The following is a 22,326-nucleotide window of genomic DNA, read 5'->3' as shown; positions in this document are numbered from 1 at the left end:
AAAGCTTTGCAGGGAATAGCGTGTGCCGATGGTGTCGGGTTCACAGAGAGGTTCTGAGGGTACAGAAGGTTGAGGACCTTTCATTAATGCGAAATAAAGAGAACTACCTTTCAGACTACCTGCTAAAAAAACCAAGTGAAACTGGCATCAAAAGAGACTGCTCCCTCAACAAGCTGCAGTTCTATCATGTAACTGACAATGCAGCTCCTGATGTTATGCACGACATCCTTGAGGGAATTGGTGGCTTGGAAGTGAAACTTGTGCTCAATTCATTAATTGAGCAGAAAGTTGTCACACTAGAGCAGCTGAACTACCGACTGACCAGCTTTGACTATGGATTTTGTGACAGGCGCAACAAGCCCTCTGCCATTAAACCCCAGGATTTAAAAAATCCTGATGGGCCTCTAAGGCAAACAGCAGCACAGACATGGTGTCTACTAAGACTGCTACCCCTCATGATTGGAGATTTGGTCCCAGAAGGAAACCAGAACTGGGAACTGCTCCTTTTGTTACTAAGCTGTATGGAGCTGATTTTTTCTCCTGAACTAACACAAGGGGCAGTCATCTTTTTGGGTCATCGTATTCAGGAGCACCATTGTCTCTTTTTAGAGCTGTACCCAGAAAGACACTTGAAGCCCAAACACCATTTCATGCTCCATTATCCTGGTGCCATCAGGAAACTGGGACCTGTTGTTCACTTTTGGTCCATGCGTTTTGAGGCAAAACATGGGTTTTTCAAACAGGTGAGCCATGTGAACTGCAACTTTCGGAACATCTGTAAAACCCAGGCCTTCAGACATCAAATGATGATGTGTTACATCCTACTGTCAGGCCAGATGTTCACACATGATTTTGAAGTAGGTCCAGGATGCACCACTCTCCTTGGTACCATGGATGATTTTGAGATGGTGAGAAGTGGGTTTGAGGGAATCCCTGCTTTCACAGAAGTGTATTTGGCAGCTTGGATTAAGTACAAGGGTACTAATTACAGGCCAGGTGTGACACTTTTGCTCTCTCATTCTGCAGATGGGGACCCTCAATTTGGAACGATTAAGAGTATTGTTGTCACAAACTCAAAAGTCAAAGTCCTTGTGAAAAAATGGGAAACAACAGGCTTTGAAAGGCACTTTTTTGCTTTTACTGTTTCCGCTACCTCAGCAATCGAGGCAGTTGATATTGATTCTATTGATGATTTTCATCCTCTCCATGTTGTCAGATCTCACAATGACAAAGACAACAACAGTTTTATTTCTTTAAGGTACAGACTCTTTTAAATATATGGTGACTTATAGAATGAACTGTATATAGTTATAGTAATAGCCAGTCAGTATTTACAGTTTGTCTTGTCTATGATCTAGTTTTACTTTATTGCAACAATTTTAAAGAGATAAAATAAGTCTTAATTGGAATTGGAATAACTATTGTTGTGGGAAGAGGTTTCAGGTTTATTGGCAGCTTGTATATCTGGTAAGTATTTCATGTTCAAAAACAAAACTAAGCTATTAAATCAGATGATTCTCTTTCATACACACTTAAAAATGCCCTGATTTATTTCAAATATTTGAAAGGTTTCCAGCCCTCATGCACCTGAGCTTGCTGTTTGCACATCACCTAATGAACTGCTTAAGGAGCAACACAGTGTTACTGCTGAGCAAGAAGCAACATTTGTGAGTTTAAATGTTCTAAGTTTGGTTTGACCTTTTCTGCCAATTTCTTTTCAATTGAATGAGAAATCAATTGATTGAGAAAAATATTTTTTGTTTTATTCATTCCCCTTGTTTAGAATGTCCATGAGATCCTCAACCAAACCCCTGATGGTAGAGCGTTGATTGCCAGTCTTGAAAGCCATCACATCTCAATTAATGAGAGGAGATCCATGGTCCGAATACTCGTGTCCCATCTCATCGAGCGCTTTGGAGAAAAGTGAGTTTTCCACATCAATTACATACACATATTAAGGCATATTTCAAAATGCACAATAGATATCTAAAATCTTAAACTATGCAAAAGGAGGTTTGGTATTATTCTGTTTCATCTTCAGCTATGGTGACCTACACTTTGTCCTTGTCAGGTTACAGCTGATTGGCCACAACATTAAAACTGCCTGGGCAGGATTGACTCGAGGATGTGTTCCCTATCCTTAAGCCATTATATTAACACATTTTGATATGTCAAATGCATCAGGTTCAATAATTGATGAAGAATGATTCATTTACTGCCCACTTTTCAGCCATCTTAGGAAAATAATTGTGTAAAATTTTTAATGTTGTGTTTTCTGGTTGTTTTTGAGTAACAACTGCAAATTTTTTTGTTGTTTTTGTTCTCTAGTCCAACTTCCGGTACAAAGGCAGCGCTGGCATCATCAATTGTGGATCAGTTTCCATGTTTAAGAGACCCCCTTGGCACAGGCTATGTAAGTTACTAACTGCACCATACTCACAACTCACAAAGCAAATGTTACATATACCTCATTTCCACCAACGTGGAGCAGGTGCTGGTGCCAGAGCTGTGGTTTTGTTTTCCACAGAAAGAGACGGCCGGAATCGCCAGTTACCGCTGCGTCCCAGTTTCTATTCTGGTCCCATAAATCTCCCTTAAACAGACAGCTAGCTGATGCTACGTTCGTAGCTGCTGCAGTGTCTTCCCCTGTAGCTGCTCAGAGATGAGCTTTGTCAGGAGGGTCCTGAAGAGTTTATTTTTAATTTCTGCAGATGACTGAGTAGAAGAAAGAAGCACTGGGTCTCCTGCGACCCGTTTTTTTGTGTTCGTTACCTATTTCCTGGTATGGAGACGCTGTTCGCATGTTTCACTGTGGCTAGGTAGCCCCACCCACAGCCGCTAAATGATCAAGTTCCAACTCTGGCCCAGGAAAGAGTTGGTGCCAGAAAAGAGCCAGTTTTGAGAGCCAGGAGCCGGTGCTAAGGCGGTCAAAAACCAAAGAACTGGTGCTAAGTCTGGCTATGGCTCCAAACCAGCACTGGAACTAGCTCGGTCCAAAAGGGTCCATAGACTGTAGCCAGCTTTTTCTTTAAGCTGTATCATATCATATACATTATACTGTATAATATATGGGGAAAAACATAAACCAACGCAAACTGAAACTGAGTGTAGCTGAGATTTTATTCAGCCACTCTGAATACAATCTCAGCTACACTCAGTTTCAGTTTGCGTTGGTTTATGTTTTTTTCCGATGTCTGATGTTCCTGCCACCAACCAGGACCTGATCCTTGAGATGGCAGTGCAGAAAGACTTCTGTCTACTGTATAAGATCTGTTTACTTAGGTTGAGGTTGGTACTATTTTCATTTAATAATGTACTTTACTTTTTTTTTTTTTTTTTTCCTTTTTTGTCCTTTCCTGTTCCTGCATCTGACTTTAGGATGCATGGTTCACTCCAGGCAGAAAGCACAGACCTGCGACAGGGTTTCTTGAAGAGCGCCTTCGTAATATTAGAAAAAGACTGCGCAGCACACAAATGAGAAGAACTCCACAAGCACCCCAAGAACACCCCAGTATGACATTTCCAGGTTTGTAGATGCCTTTTCAGGTGTTGTTGATCTTATTGTAATACTACTCTGAAAGCTTGTGAACCCTTGGAGTCAGAAAAATTATAAAAGAGAACACAATCAAACTAATTCCCTGTCGGGATTAATAAAATCTTTATCTTATGAAACAGAAACATTTCAATTTGGCATTTATTTGTTCAAGGAACTGATTCAATGTTTCGTATGAGTTGCAAAGGTATTCTAACCTTTCCTATCAGTATCATCAGTGATTCTTTGTAGAGCAACAACAGGAACCAAACATTCAGGATCTTTGTCAACATTTAGTAAGCATAAGGTTTGAAAATGACCTGATAATTTCAGAACATGCCTGGTTGTTGTCTTACTACTTCATCCACTTTGTCTTGAGCTCACAGACAGATATTTGACTGTCTGATGTTTTCCATATTGAATTCCCTGGTAATTAAGAATTCATTATGCCATTTGTGCAGACAAGTTCAGATGTAGCAAAAACCCTAAACATTTCACAGAGGGGTAGGTTCATATTCTGGAGTGCAGTATTTTCTTCCAGCATTAAAGCCCCAGTGTGTAATTTCCGCGACATCAAATGGTCAGACTGCAGATTTACAAGGACTTTACCCTCTCCCCCGCCTCCCCCCACCGCCTCTCACCTTCCAAGAATATGGTAGCCATCAGGGGATACAATGCACCGCAACACAACGTCCGCATCACCTGCCTTGTTAAGTGACGAGGTTTGTTTATATACAGTTATATAGGTGCACCTAACTGCTCCTCCAGAGCTCCTACCCAGTAACTTTTAGATGTTTTCCTTCTCCATCTCTATCAAACTGCAGGCAGACAGCAGTGTTCTTTTTGGAGAGCGGAGCCGAGTTTAATATAAACTGATATTTCAGGTTCATGTACTTTTGGAACTCTAATGTATGTAACATTGGATGAAATTGGAAAAGTGCATTCAATTTACTCTACACACCTTGTAGTACTTGACCATCGTGGTTCTGTTAAAAATGACTCTTTACATTATTCATTACAGAACCAAATATAACTGGAGACAGAGCCATACAATTAACAGAGTGGCTCAAGAACAATATCTGGCCTCCGGCCCAAGTTGCCCAATACATGCTGGAGACAGCAGTCCACAGGGCTCAGTGGATCCGTGCCAACGGCAACACACCGATGCATGCAGTCATTGCAGAGTTTCCACGTTTGGTGGACACTCCAGGCATGGTGAGCATATCTCACAGGTTTTATTTATAGTAGTAGTAGTAGTAGTAGTAGTAGTAGAAGAGTAAATCAACAGGCTGGTTGGTATTTTAAATAACATTTTATCTTTTTCTGTTTTAAGATTTCACAGGATTTTGGTGTGCTGTACCCAGAGTCCTCTGGAAGACTCACAGAAAATTGGAGCACAGTTTTCTCTTCCAAATTAATTCAATTAGCTAAAAAAGAGAAGGTCGCTGAACTCCCTGCCAATATAGATTTGCTTCCAGCAGGTATTCATTAAAACATTATTCTTAGACTTTCTTTAATGATTGTGGTGGCTCTGCTTTGAATTAAATGCTGATACTAGATTTAAATCAGAACTGAAAGTTATTGCATTTAGAAAAAAATTAACCAATTTCATTTTTACAGACACACAAGGGGATGTAGCTCTCCTGCTGCTTCCAATGTTGTTCCCATGTGCCCCATATAAAGTTGGGAGAAAAGTCTTCCGCCCCAGCAGCCTGGAAAAGCGCAAGGCCTTTATTGATGTCCAACCTGTGAGTTAAGAAGATATTTTTTCCTGCTACTGCTCTGTATTGTTTTGTCAATCTAATTTACATTAATGCACTCGTGGAATCATGCAACTCTCTCTCTCTCTCTCTCTCTCTCTCTCTCTCTCTCTCTATCTCTCTCTCTCCAGACCGGAACCAACATGGTTCAGTACTTGAGTTCGGCACAGGTGGACTACCCTTTTGTGTTGATGCTGGGTGAGGACAATGTGTGCTCGCAAGCATTTGTGATCATTTCTGGGGCAGCCCTTGAGCAGCCATCTCTTTTGGGTGCAGCTGATGTGTGTTTTAAATCCTTTTATGTTCTTGATTGCTGCTACCCCAAACAATGTGCCCAAGTGTGGGAATTTATTCAAACAGTTATCTTTGACATCCCTGGAAAAGAATCGAATACTGTGAAATTCATGAGGGCCCAGTTGTCAGGGATGTAAGGGCATTTTGCCTTTGCTGCTTCAAGCCGTGCTGTTAGTGCCATGCATTGCTGTGTTTTTTGACATGTACATATGCAGCTGACCTGTGTTTTAAATCATTTTATGTCCTTGATTGCTGCTTCCCCAAACAATTTGTCCAAGTGTGGGAATTTACTCAAATTGTTATCTTTGACATCCCTGGAAAAGAATCGAATACACTGAGGGCCCAGTTGTCAGAGATGTAATGCATTTTGCCTTTGCCGCTTCAAGCCATGCCGTTAGTGCCATGCATGGCTGTGTTTTTCATGTACATATGTTTAACTTTCATATTCAAAGCAATGTATCAGTTGTAATTCTTGTCACACTTCCACTGTAAAAATATATGTTTTTGTTTTTTTAATAAATGAAGTCTGGAAGAATGCAATATGTGCACGTTTTTAAAAGTATTATAATGATAAGTATGATGATCAGAAGAAGAAGGAAATCATTTAGTAATCTATAGCTAGAAGAGGAAGAAGAAGAAGAAGAAGATGATGATGATGATAACCCATAATTTGGGTTGTGTTTTCCCAACTCAGGTTTTGGTAGATTTAACCCAACCGATATGGTAAGTTTTACCCAACATTGAGTAGAAAATATAACCCAACATGCTGGGTCAAACCTTTAACCCAACCCTGAAAGTTAAAACAACCCAGCGTTGGATCGGTCCATATTGGACCCAGCGCTGGGTTACCCAAATAACCCAAATTGGGTTATTTTTAACCCAGCAGTTTTTAGTGTGTGCAAATATTAAAAATGCATACAGCTCCTTTGCCCTGCCACCTTTAGGAAGATCAGACCATAACCTAGTTCTTCTCTCCTCCTCCTACAAGCCCATCGTTCAGCAACAACCAGTCATTAGAAAGGCTATTAGAACCTGGTCTAATGAAGCTGAAGATGCTCTGAGAGGATGCTTCGAGGCTACAGACTGGAACGTCCTATGTGAACCTCATGGAGATGACATCAATGCCTTGACTGAGTGTGTGACAGATTATATTAACTTCTGTGTGGACAGCACCGTTCCAACAAGAACAGTGAGGTGCTTCCCCAATAACAAACCCTGGATCACCAGTGACCTGAAAAAGCTGCTGAACATCAAAAAGAAAGCTTTTAGGGATGGAGACAGGGAGTTATTGAAGTCCACACAAAAACAACTTAAAACACAAATGAAGAAGTGCAAGGAGGACTACAGGAAGAAGTTGGAAAGTAAGCTTCAGAAAAACAATGTGAGGGATGTGTGGTCAGGAATGAAGAAGATCACTGGCTTCGGGATAAAGGAGGATCAGACTGATGGAGGTCTGGACAGAGCGAATGAACTGAACATGTTATTTATTGAATTTCCCTTTGGGATTAATAAAGTATTTTTCATTCATTTCATTTCATGAGCAGAACTGAACGACCCAAGAATGACCTGGTCTGTAGTTTAGGCAGATGGCGTCGCTAACGACCACAAGACACCGTGGCAAGACCGGGAAGCACGTTATGTAACACGATCTGCTCCAGTTCTCCGTCCTAACGTCGGCTGGATAAACACTTAGCTGCTAGAATCCACGTTCGCTTCCTTCCGACTTATTTCCCTTCACAGCTGGACAGATGTTTTAGCCGCTGGTCGGAGCGCTTCCCTAGATGTCCACGAGCGTGAAGCTTCTCCGCCTGGTTAGCCGCACCTACAGCCGTGACTCCGCCCACTAGAGGGGAGTGCTCAGCGCTCTGATTGGTCTAAATCGCTGTGTGCGTTTGTCGGCGTAGTCACGTTTTTGCAGCGTGCTCTCTGTTATCCTCGCGCCAATGAGGCGAGGCAGGCGCGTGCGTGATTCTCTGTAGTTACCGAGTTATGACCTCATATGGTGACCAGCACGCGTGTTAGGAGGCATTCAGGACACCATGAGGGCTCTGTGACCTATTTATTTATTTTATTATTATTTATAACATAATAATAAATTTTACATTATTATTTATAATATTTATTATTATATTATAAATGAACAAATAATTTATTTACTTGCTTGTTTGTTTGTTTGTGTCGCATGTCCTGATGCGTGTATGTGCAAGCTGACGCTGTTCCATGTTGCTCACGCAGTCTTAGTTTCGGCCCAGTTTGTCCACACACACACACACACACACACACACACACACACGCACACACACGCACACACCCACACACGCACACACACACACACACACACATCGCTGTGCCGAGCTTAATGAGTGGACCTTCTATCTGAAGCTCAGGTGTTGCATTTGTTTATTTGCTTTCTTTCATCACATTTCAGACTGCTGCTGCTGTTGTTGTTGTTTTGTGTCCTGCAGTATTCAGCTTCTTTGGGCTTTTAAAACCTCGAACATCAACCTGCCTCCAGACTGGATGGAACGACCTTTGCTCCAAATTAAATAACCAATTGACTATGATACATTTACTGTCTCAGTTTTATATTTTTATATTTACTTTTATGTTATTCGATACAAAAAAAGAGAAATGCGTCACTAGAGGATTATATAAAATGGCGTGTAATTATGCAAGATAAAAAAGTACTAACAATGTAGTATCAGGTTAGCACCAGGAGGGGGCATTATAACATCATGGCTGCCTGAACGCGAGGAGCGAACACAGTTTTATTCATCTATTCAGCTTCATAAGTGACGTTTAATCTTAGTGTTTGTGCTGAATATATGTATGTATGCACGTGCGTGTGTGTGTGTTGTAATCTACTTGTTGATAACTCATTTATCGTTTGACTACACTTTTATTTTCATTCTCAGTGTATTACGGAGGTTTTCTGCAGTATTTTATAATAAAAATACTGCATCAAATGATATAGGAAGAAAATGTTAATAATTATTTTTTGTTATTCCCTTAACACCTGAATTTATTTACAACTATATAAAAGTCAAATAAATATAGTAAAAAACTGGAAAAAAATAATAAGACTGGAATAAAATAATGTATTAAATGTGAAATAAATTAATAAAATTAAATGAAGGAAAATACATAATAAATATAAATAATTAAAAGTAAATTATTAAGGGTTTCCAGCCCTGGGCATCAAGGGGTTAATATTTATCGGTTATCATGAGGTTGTTTTTTGTGAATGTTTTGTTCTGTAACCGAAATAAAACATTCCTTCATTATATGTTAATCTTGATTAATTTATGTTTTATTTTCTCGATTCACCTCTTAATTAGATTTTATTCATTTGTTTAATCTGATTGAAATCAGTGATCTATTTCTTGGTCTTTTTTTTCCATTCTTTACTAAACTGTAACAACTGCCTGTAATGCAGCGTTTAAAGACGTAGAAGAGGTTTTTCTAACGCACAGATCTGACACACAGCCCATCACGTCCTGGTGGGAAAAGTCGAGCTACATCAGTCAGGAAGTAAACAGCATGACGAAGGTTTCAGTCGTACAGTCATCTCGGCTGGAAGAATCATGAGAACTTTGCTGTTACCAGGCAACCAAGGCTTATTAAGGGAGGCCAGGCTCCGAAGCACTGTGGTGTGTTCAGAGGCAGCTCAACAGCTGTCCACCTCCAGCACGCTCACCTGAGGAAGTCAGCACGATGCTGCATGGCATCACGGACCTCCATCAGTGTCCTCCATCAGTGTCCCCCATCAGTGTCAGGCTGGAGGGCGAGCTGTGCTTGTGGGGACGTCCAACACAGGAAACCAGGTTTTTCCTCACCAACACTTCTTTCTGGCACCTTTCAGGGTTGCCACCTGAACACAGTATGAAGAAGCAGTCTGTCCATGTCCCCCATGCTCCCTGCATGTGTTTCCAGTTCTTGCATAATGCAGCGTAATGCCGCGGCAGAATGAGGCAGCCTCTGGCAGGGCCAGATGGCTGGAGAAGCCCCAGCAGAATGCATGAATCATCATTCTACCAGCTGCTCCTCTCAGCTTTCAGCCTCTTTGCTCTGACAGAAATGTTGTAATAAGCTGACTGGACTGTGTCATTACAGCCTGGACACGTGCAGGGCTGCAGAGCAGAAATGACTGGACGTTAGAGGTATGTTCATCCTGAACAGGTCACTAATGAATCTGAAACAGTAAATATTCAGAAGGATCTGGTACTGAATATTACCATAGCGATTAAGATACATGTATTACTAAATGTATTATTAATTGGAAAAAAGAGCCAAAAAGCCCAGTTTGCCCTGGCAAGACTGCAGGAATTCTGTCTTTTTATCCAGAATCTGGATATTAAGGTTGAAATTACATTTTTCTGTTACCTTCATCCATGACACCTTTTAAAACTTTCATTTTGGAAACAAAGAGACAAAAGGAAAACTGTCATGCTGAATCCTGCAGTAGCAAAAAGGTGCTCATCCTGCACATGCTCAGTGGGGTTTGTGGCTGTTGGTTGCTTTGGATACTCGGAGTCTAAATTTATATGATAATTGTCTGGGTGCTAAAAATGTACAAATACACTCATTTAACCAGGAGAACCTTCTAGTAATGGGTTGGACCTTTTAATCCTGGTGTGACAGATGGAAGCAGGTGGTGGAAACCTTCCTCAGAGGTTTTGCTCCATATCAACATGACAGCATCACACAGTTGCTGCAGGTTTTGTCGGCTGCATCCATGATGAGAATCTCCCGTTCCACCACATCCCAAAGCTGCTCTACTGGACTGAGATCTGGTGGCTGTGGAGGCCGTTGGAGTCCAGTGAACTCATCGTCATGTTCTAGAAAGCAGGTGGAGATGATCTGAGCTTTGTGACATGGTGCATTATCTTGCTGGAAGTAGCATCAGAAGATGCTACACTGTGGTCATAAAGGGATGGACATGGTCAGCAACAATACTGGCTGTGGCCATGTTGGTACTAAGGAGCCCAAAGTGGATCAAGAAACCGCCCCCCTGTTTGGATATCTTTGGTAACAGGAAGTAGAACAGGTGGAGCTGATGAAGAGGAGGGTGAATATTGTACTTATAGGTCAGTCTGTGAGTTATCAAGGAAAATTTCACTGTCACAAATGTAGAAGGAGGAAAGTGGAGAGAAAACAGCTGCATTGGTAGAAAAAATTCATGTGGTGGAAAAATAAACCTCATCTATCATCTCTGACAGATAAATCTGAGGTTCATGTGTTGAATATTTATTATGTCTCTTTATGCGCATATCATTGAACATGTCTGTTTCCGCGGAGTTGTGAGGGAATCCTTCCGCCATGACGCTGCAGCTGCAGTATTGCAAACACCAGCTTGGCTGGTAACAGTCATGTACCACCCGCTCCAGGTAGCTCCTGTAAAAGCAGCAGGTAACTGGTCTGAGCCCGTCAGAGCCGATGGAAGAGCGGATTGGCTCGTCTCAGCCCGGTCTCAGTGCTCCTCCTCTCCACCGCTTGTTGCGGAGGTGTGTGCGCTCACGCTGATGAAGTTGTGGACAGTAGGACATCCAGAACGTCCAGAGATGGAGTCAAGTAGATGCGGCCCGTTGGCGTCTTAAAGATCTATTGAAGGACTGACGGTCGTGTTTGTGGCGTTTAACTGGGAGACCAAGCATACCCAGCACTATGCGGTGCAGTTATGGCAGACAAGGGTAAGACAGTGGTGAGGACGCTGGAGGATTTAACGCTTGATTCTGGTTATGGTGGAGCCGCGGACTCGGTCAGGTCGTCCAGCGTGTCGCTGTGCTGCTCCGACACGCATCAGTCCTTCCCGCATGGGGGCAACTGCTGGCATCTGACGGAATCCATGCACAGCAGACACAACAGTTTGGACACGGTCAACACCGTCCTGGCGGAGGACACGGAGATTTTGGAGTGCTCGGGTCAGTGCGCCAAGCTGCCCGAGCTGGAGGACGTGCCATGGAGCCTCGGCGAGGTGGAAGACGCACTGAGGAAAGACAAGGAACTGATGGTGGGAGACCCACCGCCGGAGATTCTGGCGCGGCTGTCGGCTCTTATCAGCCGCGCTCTGGTGAGGGTGGCCCGGGAGGCGCAGCGGCTCAGTATGCGCTACGCAAAGTGCACCAAGCACGAAATCCAAAGCGCCATCAAGGTGGTGTTCTCGTGGACCATCTCCGTGAACTGCATCACGGCGGCTCTGAGCGCCCTGTCCCTCTACAACATGAGCAGCGGGGACAAGTTCAGCCGAGGCAAGTCGGTGCGCTGCGGGCTGGTCTTCTCCGTGGGGAAGTTCTTCAGATGGATGGTGGACAGCCGGGTGGCCCTGAGGATCCACGAGCACGCCGCCATATACCTGACCGCCTGCATGGAGAGTCTATTCAGGGAGGTTTTCAGCCGCATCCTGCGCAGCGCGCTGGTGGAGAGGGACAACGGGATCCCCAAGTTTACGCTGGATGCAATGGAGCAAGCCATCAACAGCGACTCGGAGATCTGGGGTCTGCTGCAACCCTACCAGCACCTCATATGTGGGAAGAATTCAAGCGGTAAGAAAACAGGTGAAACTCTAATCAGAGATTATTTGTTTAACTGGACGGTTAATGAGATTCAGTTCCTTTAGAAGTCAGTCAACTTAGTTTCCCTGCTGGAGCTACTGATGCTAAAGGAAACGTCTAGAAACAAAAAGCTGCATCTTCACAACATGGCTGAGTGGTAATTCAGCTGGAGTGAGAGGCTTGAAATGGTTTTTCCTTTTATAACAACACAAACCCGCACGTTGTTAACCTTTAAAGAACATTGCACATTTTGACCTAAAATAAAAAGACGATATTCCCGAAGCTGTGGGAAACGGAATAAAGTGTAAATAAAAACAGACTCTCATTCATCCATAATTTATTCCCAGTAGCAGATAAATAACATATCAGAAGATGAAACTGAGATGAAACACCTGGAGGAGCATTTGACGATCAGGTTAACTGGCAACAGGTCAGTAACATGACTGGGGATGAAAGGAGCATTTCAGAGAGGCAGAGTCTCTCAGATGGAAAGATGGATAGAGCGTCACTAATCTGAGACACACTGCTCCACCATTTACAGTGTAGAATATCATCATAAGATTCAGAGAATCAGGAGGAATCTCTGTGTGCCTGGGACAAGGCTAGATGCTGGTGATCTTTTGCATTAAATGTGAACCTGTGCCGTCTTCTGTGGACTAAAGCTCATTTAAAATGGTCTGAGGCAGAGTGGAAACCTGGATGAAAATGTGAACTAGTTTCTGGAAAGCATGGACGGCGTGTCCTGCAGACTAAACAGGAGAGGCAGCATCCAGCTTGTTATCAGTGGACAGGTAAAAAGCCTGTATCTCACCAGAAACTGGTCTGGAGAGAAGTTAAAATGAATCAGTATTTTCCATGACATGGTAAAATGTCTCAGTTTCTACTTCTGATCTGTTGAATGTTGCTTTTCTGAAGATTTTACACAACATCCTGATTCCTGCGATTGTTGAAGTTATTGTAAAAATTCTCCCAAACCAAAAGTTTTCATACTGAAAGCCTTCCTTTGGAACTTCCCTGAGGCTACATTGGTCAAGTAGGTATTTATGGTTAAAAAAAATCCATCTGATTTCATTGTGAGCTGCTTTGCTCTCATATTGTCATAATGGTGTGGATGGTAATGAGCGTGTTGCAGGATGTGTGCTGGTACTGATGATAACGTTATGTTGTAACTCCCGAAGGCGAGATTCTTTCTGTGCGGGCTGGCCTTCTTTATCCTGGATGAGTCGGCTGAAAACAGAAGCTTCTTAAAAATGTGTGTCTGGTGGTTCATTTCTGAGGCAGTCTGAGGATAGATTGACCTGAAATCACTCTCATTGTCATATTGTGCTCCCTGAAAGCAGATTGCAGGACGCAAACATGAATGAATCGCTCCATGTTGACATAATGAAGCATGGCGATGCGTGTATGTAGATGTCAGCTCGTAGAGGCAGATCTGAGGCTTCTTTCAGATGAAGTAGATAGATAGATAGATAGATAGATAGATAGATAGATAGATAGATAGATAGATAGATAGATAGATAGATAGATAGATAGATAGATAGATAGATAGAATAAGCTTAAGCAAGAACAAGGAAACCAGGAAGTCTGCAAAGGGGGAACAGGCCGGCCGAGGACGAGGTCACATGAGAGCAGTAAACTCATGAATTATGCTGAGATTGCAGTGGGCAGAAGTCAATGTTTGTAGGAAAAGCCCAACAACAACCATCACATGAGAAGAAAATGAGGAAACATTAAGATAGAAGGGATCATGGATGTTTCAACATGCCAATCCCAGGTGGACCACATGTGGATTCACGTCAGATTCATGTGTGAAAATGTGCTTTCAGAGCATTTTCATGTGTTCCAGGTGTGATCCACATGAGGATGACCTGTAAGGGAAGGACTGAGGGAGGGGAGAGTGGTTCTGTCATATTAGCGAAGGTTCCAAAAGTAGAAATGAGGTTTGGAGAAACTGAGCTCATTTCTGGAAGATAATGTGGCCACAGCGCAACGAGCGTTCACATTTGTCCTCCGTCCTCCGTCCAAACAAGCTGAAAGGCAGTAAACGGTCTTCATGGTGGCGACAAAGCTCTGGTTGTTCCACGACAAAGCTCTGGTTGGCGGGGCCATCCCTTCAACAACGAAGCTCCGGTTGGCAGGACCGTCTCTCTATGACAAGGCTCCGGTTGGCGGGGCTGTCACTCCACGACGAAGCTCCAGTTCATAAAAGTTTTTCTCCACTTTACAAAACCACTATTTTATTCAGTAGTCTGCTTTATTTTACAAGTAAAACTTCAGCTGAAGGAATTAAAAGGCGTTTAGTTTATTATTTTTCTACAAAAAATGAGAACCAAAGAGCAGAATGCACATCCTCCGTGTGGTGGGGATTCCATCATTACCACCAGAGCTTGTATGATGTTCTGCACCTGGTTTAGATCTTTGCTGGATTTCTCCAGACATTACTTCCACTGTAGATAGTTGATTTAGACCTGCTGTCCTCCATCTGTCCAGTTTCTGTTTTTAGTGTACCAGATGACCAGATGTACCACCGATGGAAACTATTATGATCCACACACACAAAGAATCAATAGAAGAAATCAAGTGAATTAAAATCGTGGTTGTTCTTGTACTCTGGTTGGATCTTTTTCCAGAAAAAAATGCTGACTGTTCCCAGAGCTCAACGTGGTTGCGTATATTTCTGACCAATCAGAACCGCCTTATATTCACTGTGTGGTGACTCCAACCAATAAATCCTGAAATGAGTCAGTTGATTGACTCAGTCATCCTCTCGTGGTTCTTTATTTTTCAGGCCAGGTGAAATGCATTTAGAAACAGCATGCATCCCTTTTGGATGCTGCAGAGGAGCCAATAATTTACACAAAGCAGCATCCCTGCGATGAGAGAAAGGATGGAAACAGGCACCAGCTATACCAACACAACAATGACTGAAGTCTTATAGTAGCTGGAGGGGACTGAAAGGAAAGAAGGAGCTTTGACGACTATTTTAATTGTTCAGCAGTGGAAGCAGATTCATTAAAAAAAGCAGCCAACTCTCCTCGTGCTTCTGGATTAATCTAGCTGTCCCCGGTGCTCCAGGGAAGGGTTGGGGCCAATCAGATTTATTTCTATAGTCCTTTACAATAACCCAAAGGTACTCAAAGGCTTTACAGCAGAGTCATAAAACATATGTGAAAACAATGCATAAAAACAGAAAATAATTAAAACACATAGAAATACACTAGAAGCTGCTGCAGGGTAGTTCAAAGGTGCATAAAACGGACACCCCACTGTTTGAATCTGGACTTGGAATTTCTAGCTGACCTGAAGAATCAGGGCTCTGCCATGATTACAGATATTAAAATCTCCAACAAGTAGGAGGGGACCAGGTTGTTAATGGCATTAAAAACAAACATCAGACATTTAATATAATTTTTTTTTGTCCTGTCCAGCACAGTGGAGGCAGCATGATGGTCTGGCTGCTGTGTTGTGCTGAACTAATTTGCTTTGTCAAGAGGAGCTTTATGGGTATAATGCTCTTCTCGATAATCTCATTTGTATTTAAAATCTTATTTATTTGTTGTGAATTATGGAATTTATGTAATCTTGCTGGACCTGACCGGAGGGGACAGAAAAAGGAAAATAATGGATAAAAGTAAAAAAGTGGAAAAAGGAAGTGGAGACAAAGATCCAGTAGATAGAAGCAACAAGCTTCAATCCAACCTAACACCAGACAACCAGCTGCTACACAAACACAACCGAGAATTTTCTGCAGCGTTTACAGGAAAACTAAGCTGACAATCATCAGGAGTTCCTAAACAACATAACCAGGACAGCAACAACAACATGTATCACAACAACAACCAAAGTACCAGAAACACACACACCTGAACCAAAGCATCTCTTAGTCTATAAACCCACTGGACACCTCAATGACTGTCAGCATGCAGGATGAGGAATGAGGAGGGATCAGGGACTGTGTATAGGATGATCCCTCCTTCCACCGGGCGGAGCTCCAGTCCATATGTGACCCTAACTGGGGAGTAAAAGCTTCGCTCTGTTAAACAAGCTGATGCCGAGTCTCATGAGGAACAACCAGCTCTCTCATTAGCTCCCAAACCTGACGCAGTGGCATTTAAATTTAGAGTCCTGAGTGACTTGATCGTATGTGATTGTGTCTGTCACCACAACCTTCCCTGAAGGAAGCGGTCCACCCTCCGTAGAACAGATGACACCACATAAAGGAAGCTCGCCGCCTGCCGTAGTCAGCAGCATGGTGTCTGGACTCCCTCCTCCTTCATTGCTGTTTCACACCTCGTGTTGTAGACGCTCTGACTGTTTTCCACTGTGGCTTTCAGTAAGCTCAGTTCAGAGCTGGTTGTTGTCCATTCTGTTATTTTCTCCCTCCTCTTGCTGAGGATGGCGGCTTGCAGATGAACAAACAGATTGTCGTTTTTTTGGTGGAATGACGAGCTCTCCGCCTTGGTGAGCTGGTTGTGATGAATTTTTATGCCATGTTACTTTCATCAGACTGAAGGCTGAACCCACCGCTGCTACCACTTCAGCAGGGATGGGTGTTTGTGGAATTATTATGAAGTCTAAATGGATTTTATTAGCTGCATCCACTTCCAGGTTCCATCCTGGTGATTCTTGTATACTCAGCTGAGACCGCTCAGAAATGTTGTCTTCTTATTGCTCTCATGTTAGTGGAGCATGGATCCGCTTTCATTTCCAGGAAGTAGGTGAATCACTGGGTCATTGTAAGATACAATTACAAGATGCACTAAGGGAATCAGGCAGGAGGGAGATAAGCTGGAGGAGGTGGTGCAGACTTGTCTGCTTCTGATTAATAAACATGTGTTTACCTGCTGATCATTAAGATTAGGAACTAGCAATGGAAGAGACAGTTCCTTTCATTCATACCTGTTGCTCAAAAACCCATAATGACCAGTTTGAACTGGTCTGTGTGGCCGTGATAAAAATGGGTTTGATGTGGAGTCAAGCTTATTCAGACAAGTTTTATTAGATATTAAGTGGATGTTACAGATCTCTTCTTTCTTATGATGCATGCTTCTTACAGCATTTTTCTGTTCACACATCCAGTTAATTTCAGAGACAATTTCAGCTTCTTCTTCGACCGCAGGCACATTTTTAATCCAGATGGATTTTGGCTGAACAGGTCAGGAGTGAGACTGTTCGCCTACAATCTGGTTCATTTTTTGAACAGACTCTGTTACCTCGGACAAGGACAACAGGCAAGAGAGACCAAAACAACATCTTATCTGACCCAGTCGTCCCAGCCCCACGCCTACCTCCCCTCCCTCCACGACGGAACCAAACTCGTCTGTCTCCACAGCCTGATAACAGCCTACCCTCCCACCCCTCCCCTGGCCTTCAGCTGATGAGCTTGTGGATCATTTCAATGGTAAAATTACAGCATTATTGATGTCATTGCTCCCACCAAGGTGAAAGTGATCACTGCCAAAAAGAGAGCTCCATGGAAAATGCCATGCTGGTAAGAGCTGGAAAACCAGAATGTGGAAAAGCTGAACACAGGTGGCGGAAAACAAAGCTGCAGGTTCACTATGATCTATAAACAGAGACTGAGGATTTATAATCTGGAGCTGAGAAATGCAAGACATCTTTCTTTCTGACATCATTGCTAAGAACAGCAATAATGTTCATGCCTTGTTCGTTACTGTTGAGAGGATAACTAATCCTCCTGGGTCAATAAACCCAGAGCTTCTATCTAACCGGGCCTGGAATGAGTTTGCTTCTTTCTTTACTGACAAAATTCAGAAAACCAGGCAGTCAGTCAGTGCTTCCATGCCAGGGGCAGGACATATGTCCCTGTGTCCACTCAGAAACAAGAACACCATAATACACTTTTCTCCAGTCAGTACTAAAAACTTGGATGAGATCATTGGCCATCTGAAAACCCTTGCTGTCTTGACGCCCTGCCAACATTAAGAATGTTTCAGGATGCATGGTCTTAGATATCTTCCAGATTGTAAACACGTCTCCGTTTTCAGGTGTCTTCCTTCAGACCCTAAAAACAGCAGTCATCAAGCCACTACTGAAAAAGAAAAACCTAGACTCGTCCCTCATGAGCAGCTACAGGCCGATATCAAACCTCCCCTTACTTAGTCAGATTATAGAAAAAGCTGTCTTTAAGCAGCTACACAACTTCCTGACACTAAATAACTATTCTAATGTCTACTAGTCAGGTTTTGGCCACACCACAGCACTGAGACTGCTCTAGTTCAGGTCTTGAATGACATCTGCATGAGCACAGATAGCGGAAACATTTCAGTCCTGGTAGTGCTAGATCTCAGTGCTGCATTTGACATGGTTGACCAGAGCATCTCACTAGACCAGCTGGAAAACTCTGCTGGACTTTCTGGTACTGCTATTAATTGGTTTGAGTCCTACACAGGGATTACTTTGTGTCTATAGATAACTATAAATCTGAGTGAACCTAAATAATCTGTGGAGTTCCCCAAGCCTCCATCTTGGGGCCACTGCTGTTCAACATCTACATGCTGCCACTTGATCACATTATGAAAAACAACTAAAAATTGTTACAACAGTAATGCTGATGACACACAACTCTACATAACACCTAACCAGGAGACTATAGTCTGATCCAAACTCTGATCAACTGCATGGATCAAATTAAAGATTGGATGTGCCAGAACTTCCATCCATCCATTTTCTGCCACTTATCCGGGGTGGGGTCGTGGCAACTGCTGCCTAAGCAGGGAAACTCAGACTTCCCTCTCCCCAGCCACATTCACCAGCTCATCCGGGGGGATCCTGAGGCGTTCTCAGGCCAGCCGAGAGATGTTGTCTGTCCAGTGTGTCCTGGGTCTTTCCCGGGGTCTCCTCCCAGTGGGAGTTGCCCAGAACATCTCACCAGGGAGGCGTCCAGGAGGCATCCCGACCAGATGCCCAAGCCACTTCATCTGGCTCCTCTCGAGGTGGAGGAGCAGCGGCTCTACTATGAGGGCCTCCCGGATCACAGAGCTTTCACTCTATCCCTAAGGGAGAACCTGGCCACCCTGCGGAGAAAACTCATTTCGGCCGCATGTATTTGTTGTCTCTTTCTTTCAGTGACTACTCACAGCTTGCGACCATAGGTGAGGGTATGAACATTAATCAACCGGTAAATGCACAGCTTCTCCTTTTGGCTCAGCTCCTTCTTCACCATGACAGACTGATGCAGAATCTGCATTACTGCAGACTATGCACCAATTCACCTGTCGATCTCCTGCTCCGTCCTTTCCGCACTTATGAACAAGACCCCGAGATACTTGAACTCCTCCACTTGGGGCAGGACCTCATTGCCAACCTAAAGAAAGCTCTCCACCCTGAGGATCATGGTCTCGGACTTGAAGATGATGATTCTCATCCCACCCGCTTCACAGTCGTCTGCAAATCGCTCCAGCGAAAGCCAACAGAACCACATCATCTGCCAAGAGCAGAGACCCAATCCTGAGGCCCCAAACCGGATCCCCTCAACACCTCGGCTGCACCTAGAAATTCTGTCCATAAAAGTTATAAACAGAATCGGTGACAAAGGGCAGCCTTAGTGGAGTCCAAGCCTCACAGGAAAAAATTCTGATTTATTGCCAGCAATGTGGACCAAGCTCTGGCACCGGTCGTAAAGGGAGCAGACAACTTGTACGGTGTTCCATACTCCTGGAGTACCCCCCCCCCCCCCCCCACACAAGTCCCTGGGAGACACAGTCGAACACCTTCTCCAAGTTCACAAAGCACATGTAGATTGGTTGAGCAAACTCCCATGTCCCCTCCAAGACCCCGAATAGAGTGTAGAGCTGGTTCACTGTTCCACGACCGGGACGAAAACCACACTGCTCCTCCTCAATCTGAGGTTCGACTATCCGACGGACCCTCCTCTCCAGCTAACCCTGCATAGACCTCACCAGGGAGGCTGAGGAGTGTGATCCCCCTGGAGCACACCCCTCCCTTTTTGAAGAGGGGGACCACCACCCCAGTCTGCCAGTCCAGGGGAACTGTCCCCGATGTCCACGCGATGCTGCAGAGGGCTGCAACCAAGACAGCCCTACCACATCCAGAGCCTTAAGGAACTCTGGGTGGACCTCATCCACCCCCGGAAATACTAGTTTTTGGAGCCAAGGAAGAAAGATTAAAAGTCAGCACTCAGCTTCAAACAGCTAAGTTCAAAACTACCAACCAAGCCAGAAATCTGGGAGTAGTCCTGGACCCAGACCTGAATTTTAGCAGTTATATTAAGACAGTTGTGAAGCCTGTTATCACTTAAAGAACATATCGAGGCTATAAGGACTGATGAGTCAGCAGGATTTAGAGAAAATGGTCCATGCATTTATCTTTAGTAGACTGGACTACTGTAATGCTGTCCTCATAAGTCTCCCTAAAAAGTCCATCACAGAGCTGCAGTTAGTCCAGAATGCTGCTGCTCCAGTCCTCACTAAGACCAGGAATGTGGATCCTAGAACTCCAGTCCTCACTAAGACCAGGAAAGTAGATCATAGAACTCCAGTCCTCACAAAGACCAGGAAAGTAGATCCTAGAACTCCAGTCCTCACTAAGACCAGGAAAGTAGATCCTAGAACTCAGTCCTCAGATCTTTACACTGGCTTCCTGACTGTCAAAGAACTGACTTCAAAATCCTGCTGTTAGTTTACAAAGACCTGAATGGTTTAGGACCAGAATCCTGCTGTTATTGAAAAACTTTTCTATTTGCCTTTTTATCAGAACAGCTGTTAATTCCCCACATTGGAACTTTATTTCTAGCATTCTATCTTTTAGTTTAGCTTTTTCTTTAGGTTTTTATTTAATTTCTTTTATTTCTCATAAAGTGTTTTTAATTAATGCTCTTGTTATTGCTTCCTGCACCCCGCCGTGATGATTTTAATGTTTTATGTAACACTTTGAATCATGTTCTTCATGTGGTGAATAGATAAACTTGCCTTTAGTTTAATTTAGCTTTATTAGCACCAGTTCCCAACATTCATTAAGTTACGTTCACAGACACAGTCCAGTTCAATCCTGTTTGACATAGTCCAATTATAATCAAATTAAAACAAACACTTTATGAGATCCACATTAGCCCTGTTTATAATACTGTGTTCATATAAACCAGTTCATAAAATAATGATCTAGCTAAGACAACCCTGCATCAGAACCAGGAAAGAAAACCTCTCCCAGAACCAGAACACGGAAAGAAAACCTCTCCCAAAACCAGAACAAGGAAAGAAAACCTCTCCCAGAACCAGAACTAGGAAAGAAGACTAGTTCGGTTTTTCAGCCTGAGAATGCTGCTGGACGGCTGCAGAAATGTTGATAATAGATGTCACTGTGGCCTCAGACCAGTCCCGAACACAGAGGTTTTCTTTCCAACTGTTTTAGAGCCGCAACATACAGATGCATCACAGATGAGATAAGTGTTTTAGATGTTTAAATAAAGTTTCAGGTACCGAGGTTTCCTTTGTTGTGATTAACAAAGAAGACGGTTTAAACCAGGACGTGTGGATGTTTTGTTTTTGCAAAGCAATCTGGTTAAAAAAAGTGGACGTGAGCAGCAACATTTCAGAGATAATATGACTATGCTGCAAGTTATATTGATATGTTCAATTCAGCTGATAATTAACCTCTAAAGATCAGTACTGTGTTGTGTATGCATCATATTTCGCATAGCAGGTTATATTTCAACAGGTTGAGTCCAGATTTGGTGGTTGGGAGACCACCGTTGGTAAAGGGTTGTTTGGTAATTATCAGTAGTGATGAGGCCTGGTTCAGGTTGAAGAAACTGTATCTGTGTGGGACTCTGATGGAAGCTGGACATTTAATCTATTCAGCTTTCAGCTACGTGGCTGGGTGGGCCAGTTTACCATCATTTATCATGTATTATATCTATTATATCTTTTTATCTGGCTGCTTTTCCTGCTGCTGGGAACCAGGCAGGTTTTCATTCAATGTTTGCCTGGTGTCCACATCGCCATGCCCTTGTTTTATTTAGTTAATCTACTATAACATATCTGGTACAATAACCCAAGAACACACTATCTTGTTTCCATGATATTTATTTTTTAAAAAACGTCACAACAATAAAAATAAAAATAATAATAGATTATATTTCTGTTGCGGTTTTCAGGGCACCCTAAGTGCTTCATATCCCAGATAGCAAACATCTGGGCTTCTTTTGGCA

At 43.2% G+C, this 22,326-nt stretch overlaps 2 protein-coding genes across 2 annotated transcripts in view; both read left to right on the top strand.

Moving 5' to 3' along the window:
• Positions 1-1,627: 1,627 nt before the first annotated feature.
• Positions 1,628-5,857, top strand: LOC121634589. The gene is made up of 8 exons (XM_041977346.1): positions 1,628-1,667; positions 1,784-1,923; positions 2,329-2,413; positions 3,379-3,526; positions 4,554-4,747; positions 4,866-5,013; positions 5,153-5,280; positions 5,424-5,857. Exons 2-8 carry the CDS (start codon positions 1,877-1,879, stop codon positions 5,721-5,723), a joined length of 1,050 nt encoding a protein of 349 aa, XP_041833280.1. The 5' UTR covers positions 1,628-1,667; positions 1,784-1,876; the 3' UTR covers positions 5,724-5,857.
• A 4,713-nt stretch (positions 5,858-10,570) lies between these two features.
• LOC121634552 (ankyrin repeat and BTB/POZ domain-containing protein BTBD11-A) overlaps positions 10,571-22,326 on the top strand; it is a 184,979-nt gene continuing 173,223 nt past the window's right edge. The window contains exon 1 of the mRNA XM_041977264.1: positions 10,571-12,128. Coding sequence (XP_041833198.1) covers positions 11,264-12,128 — 865 coding nt within the window. The 5' untranslated portion in view covers positions 10,571-11,263. The remainder of the gene's footprint in view (positions 12,129-22,326) is intronic.

This window comes from Melanotaenia boesemani, chromosome 23 (assembly GCF_017639745.1).
Source record: "Melanotaenia boesemani isolate fMelBoe1 chromosome 23, fMelBoe1.pri, whole genome shotgun sequence".
Classification (NCBI taxonomy): Eukaryota; Metazoa; Chordata; class Actinopteri; order Atheriniformes; family Melanotaeniidae; genus Melanotaenia; species Melanotaenia boesemani.
Note: the sequence above shows the minus strand (reverse complement) of the source record. Positions and strands in the feature narration are given on the sequence as shown.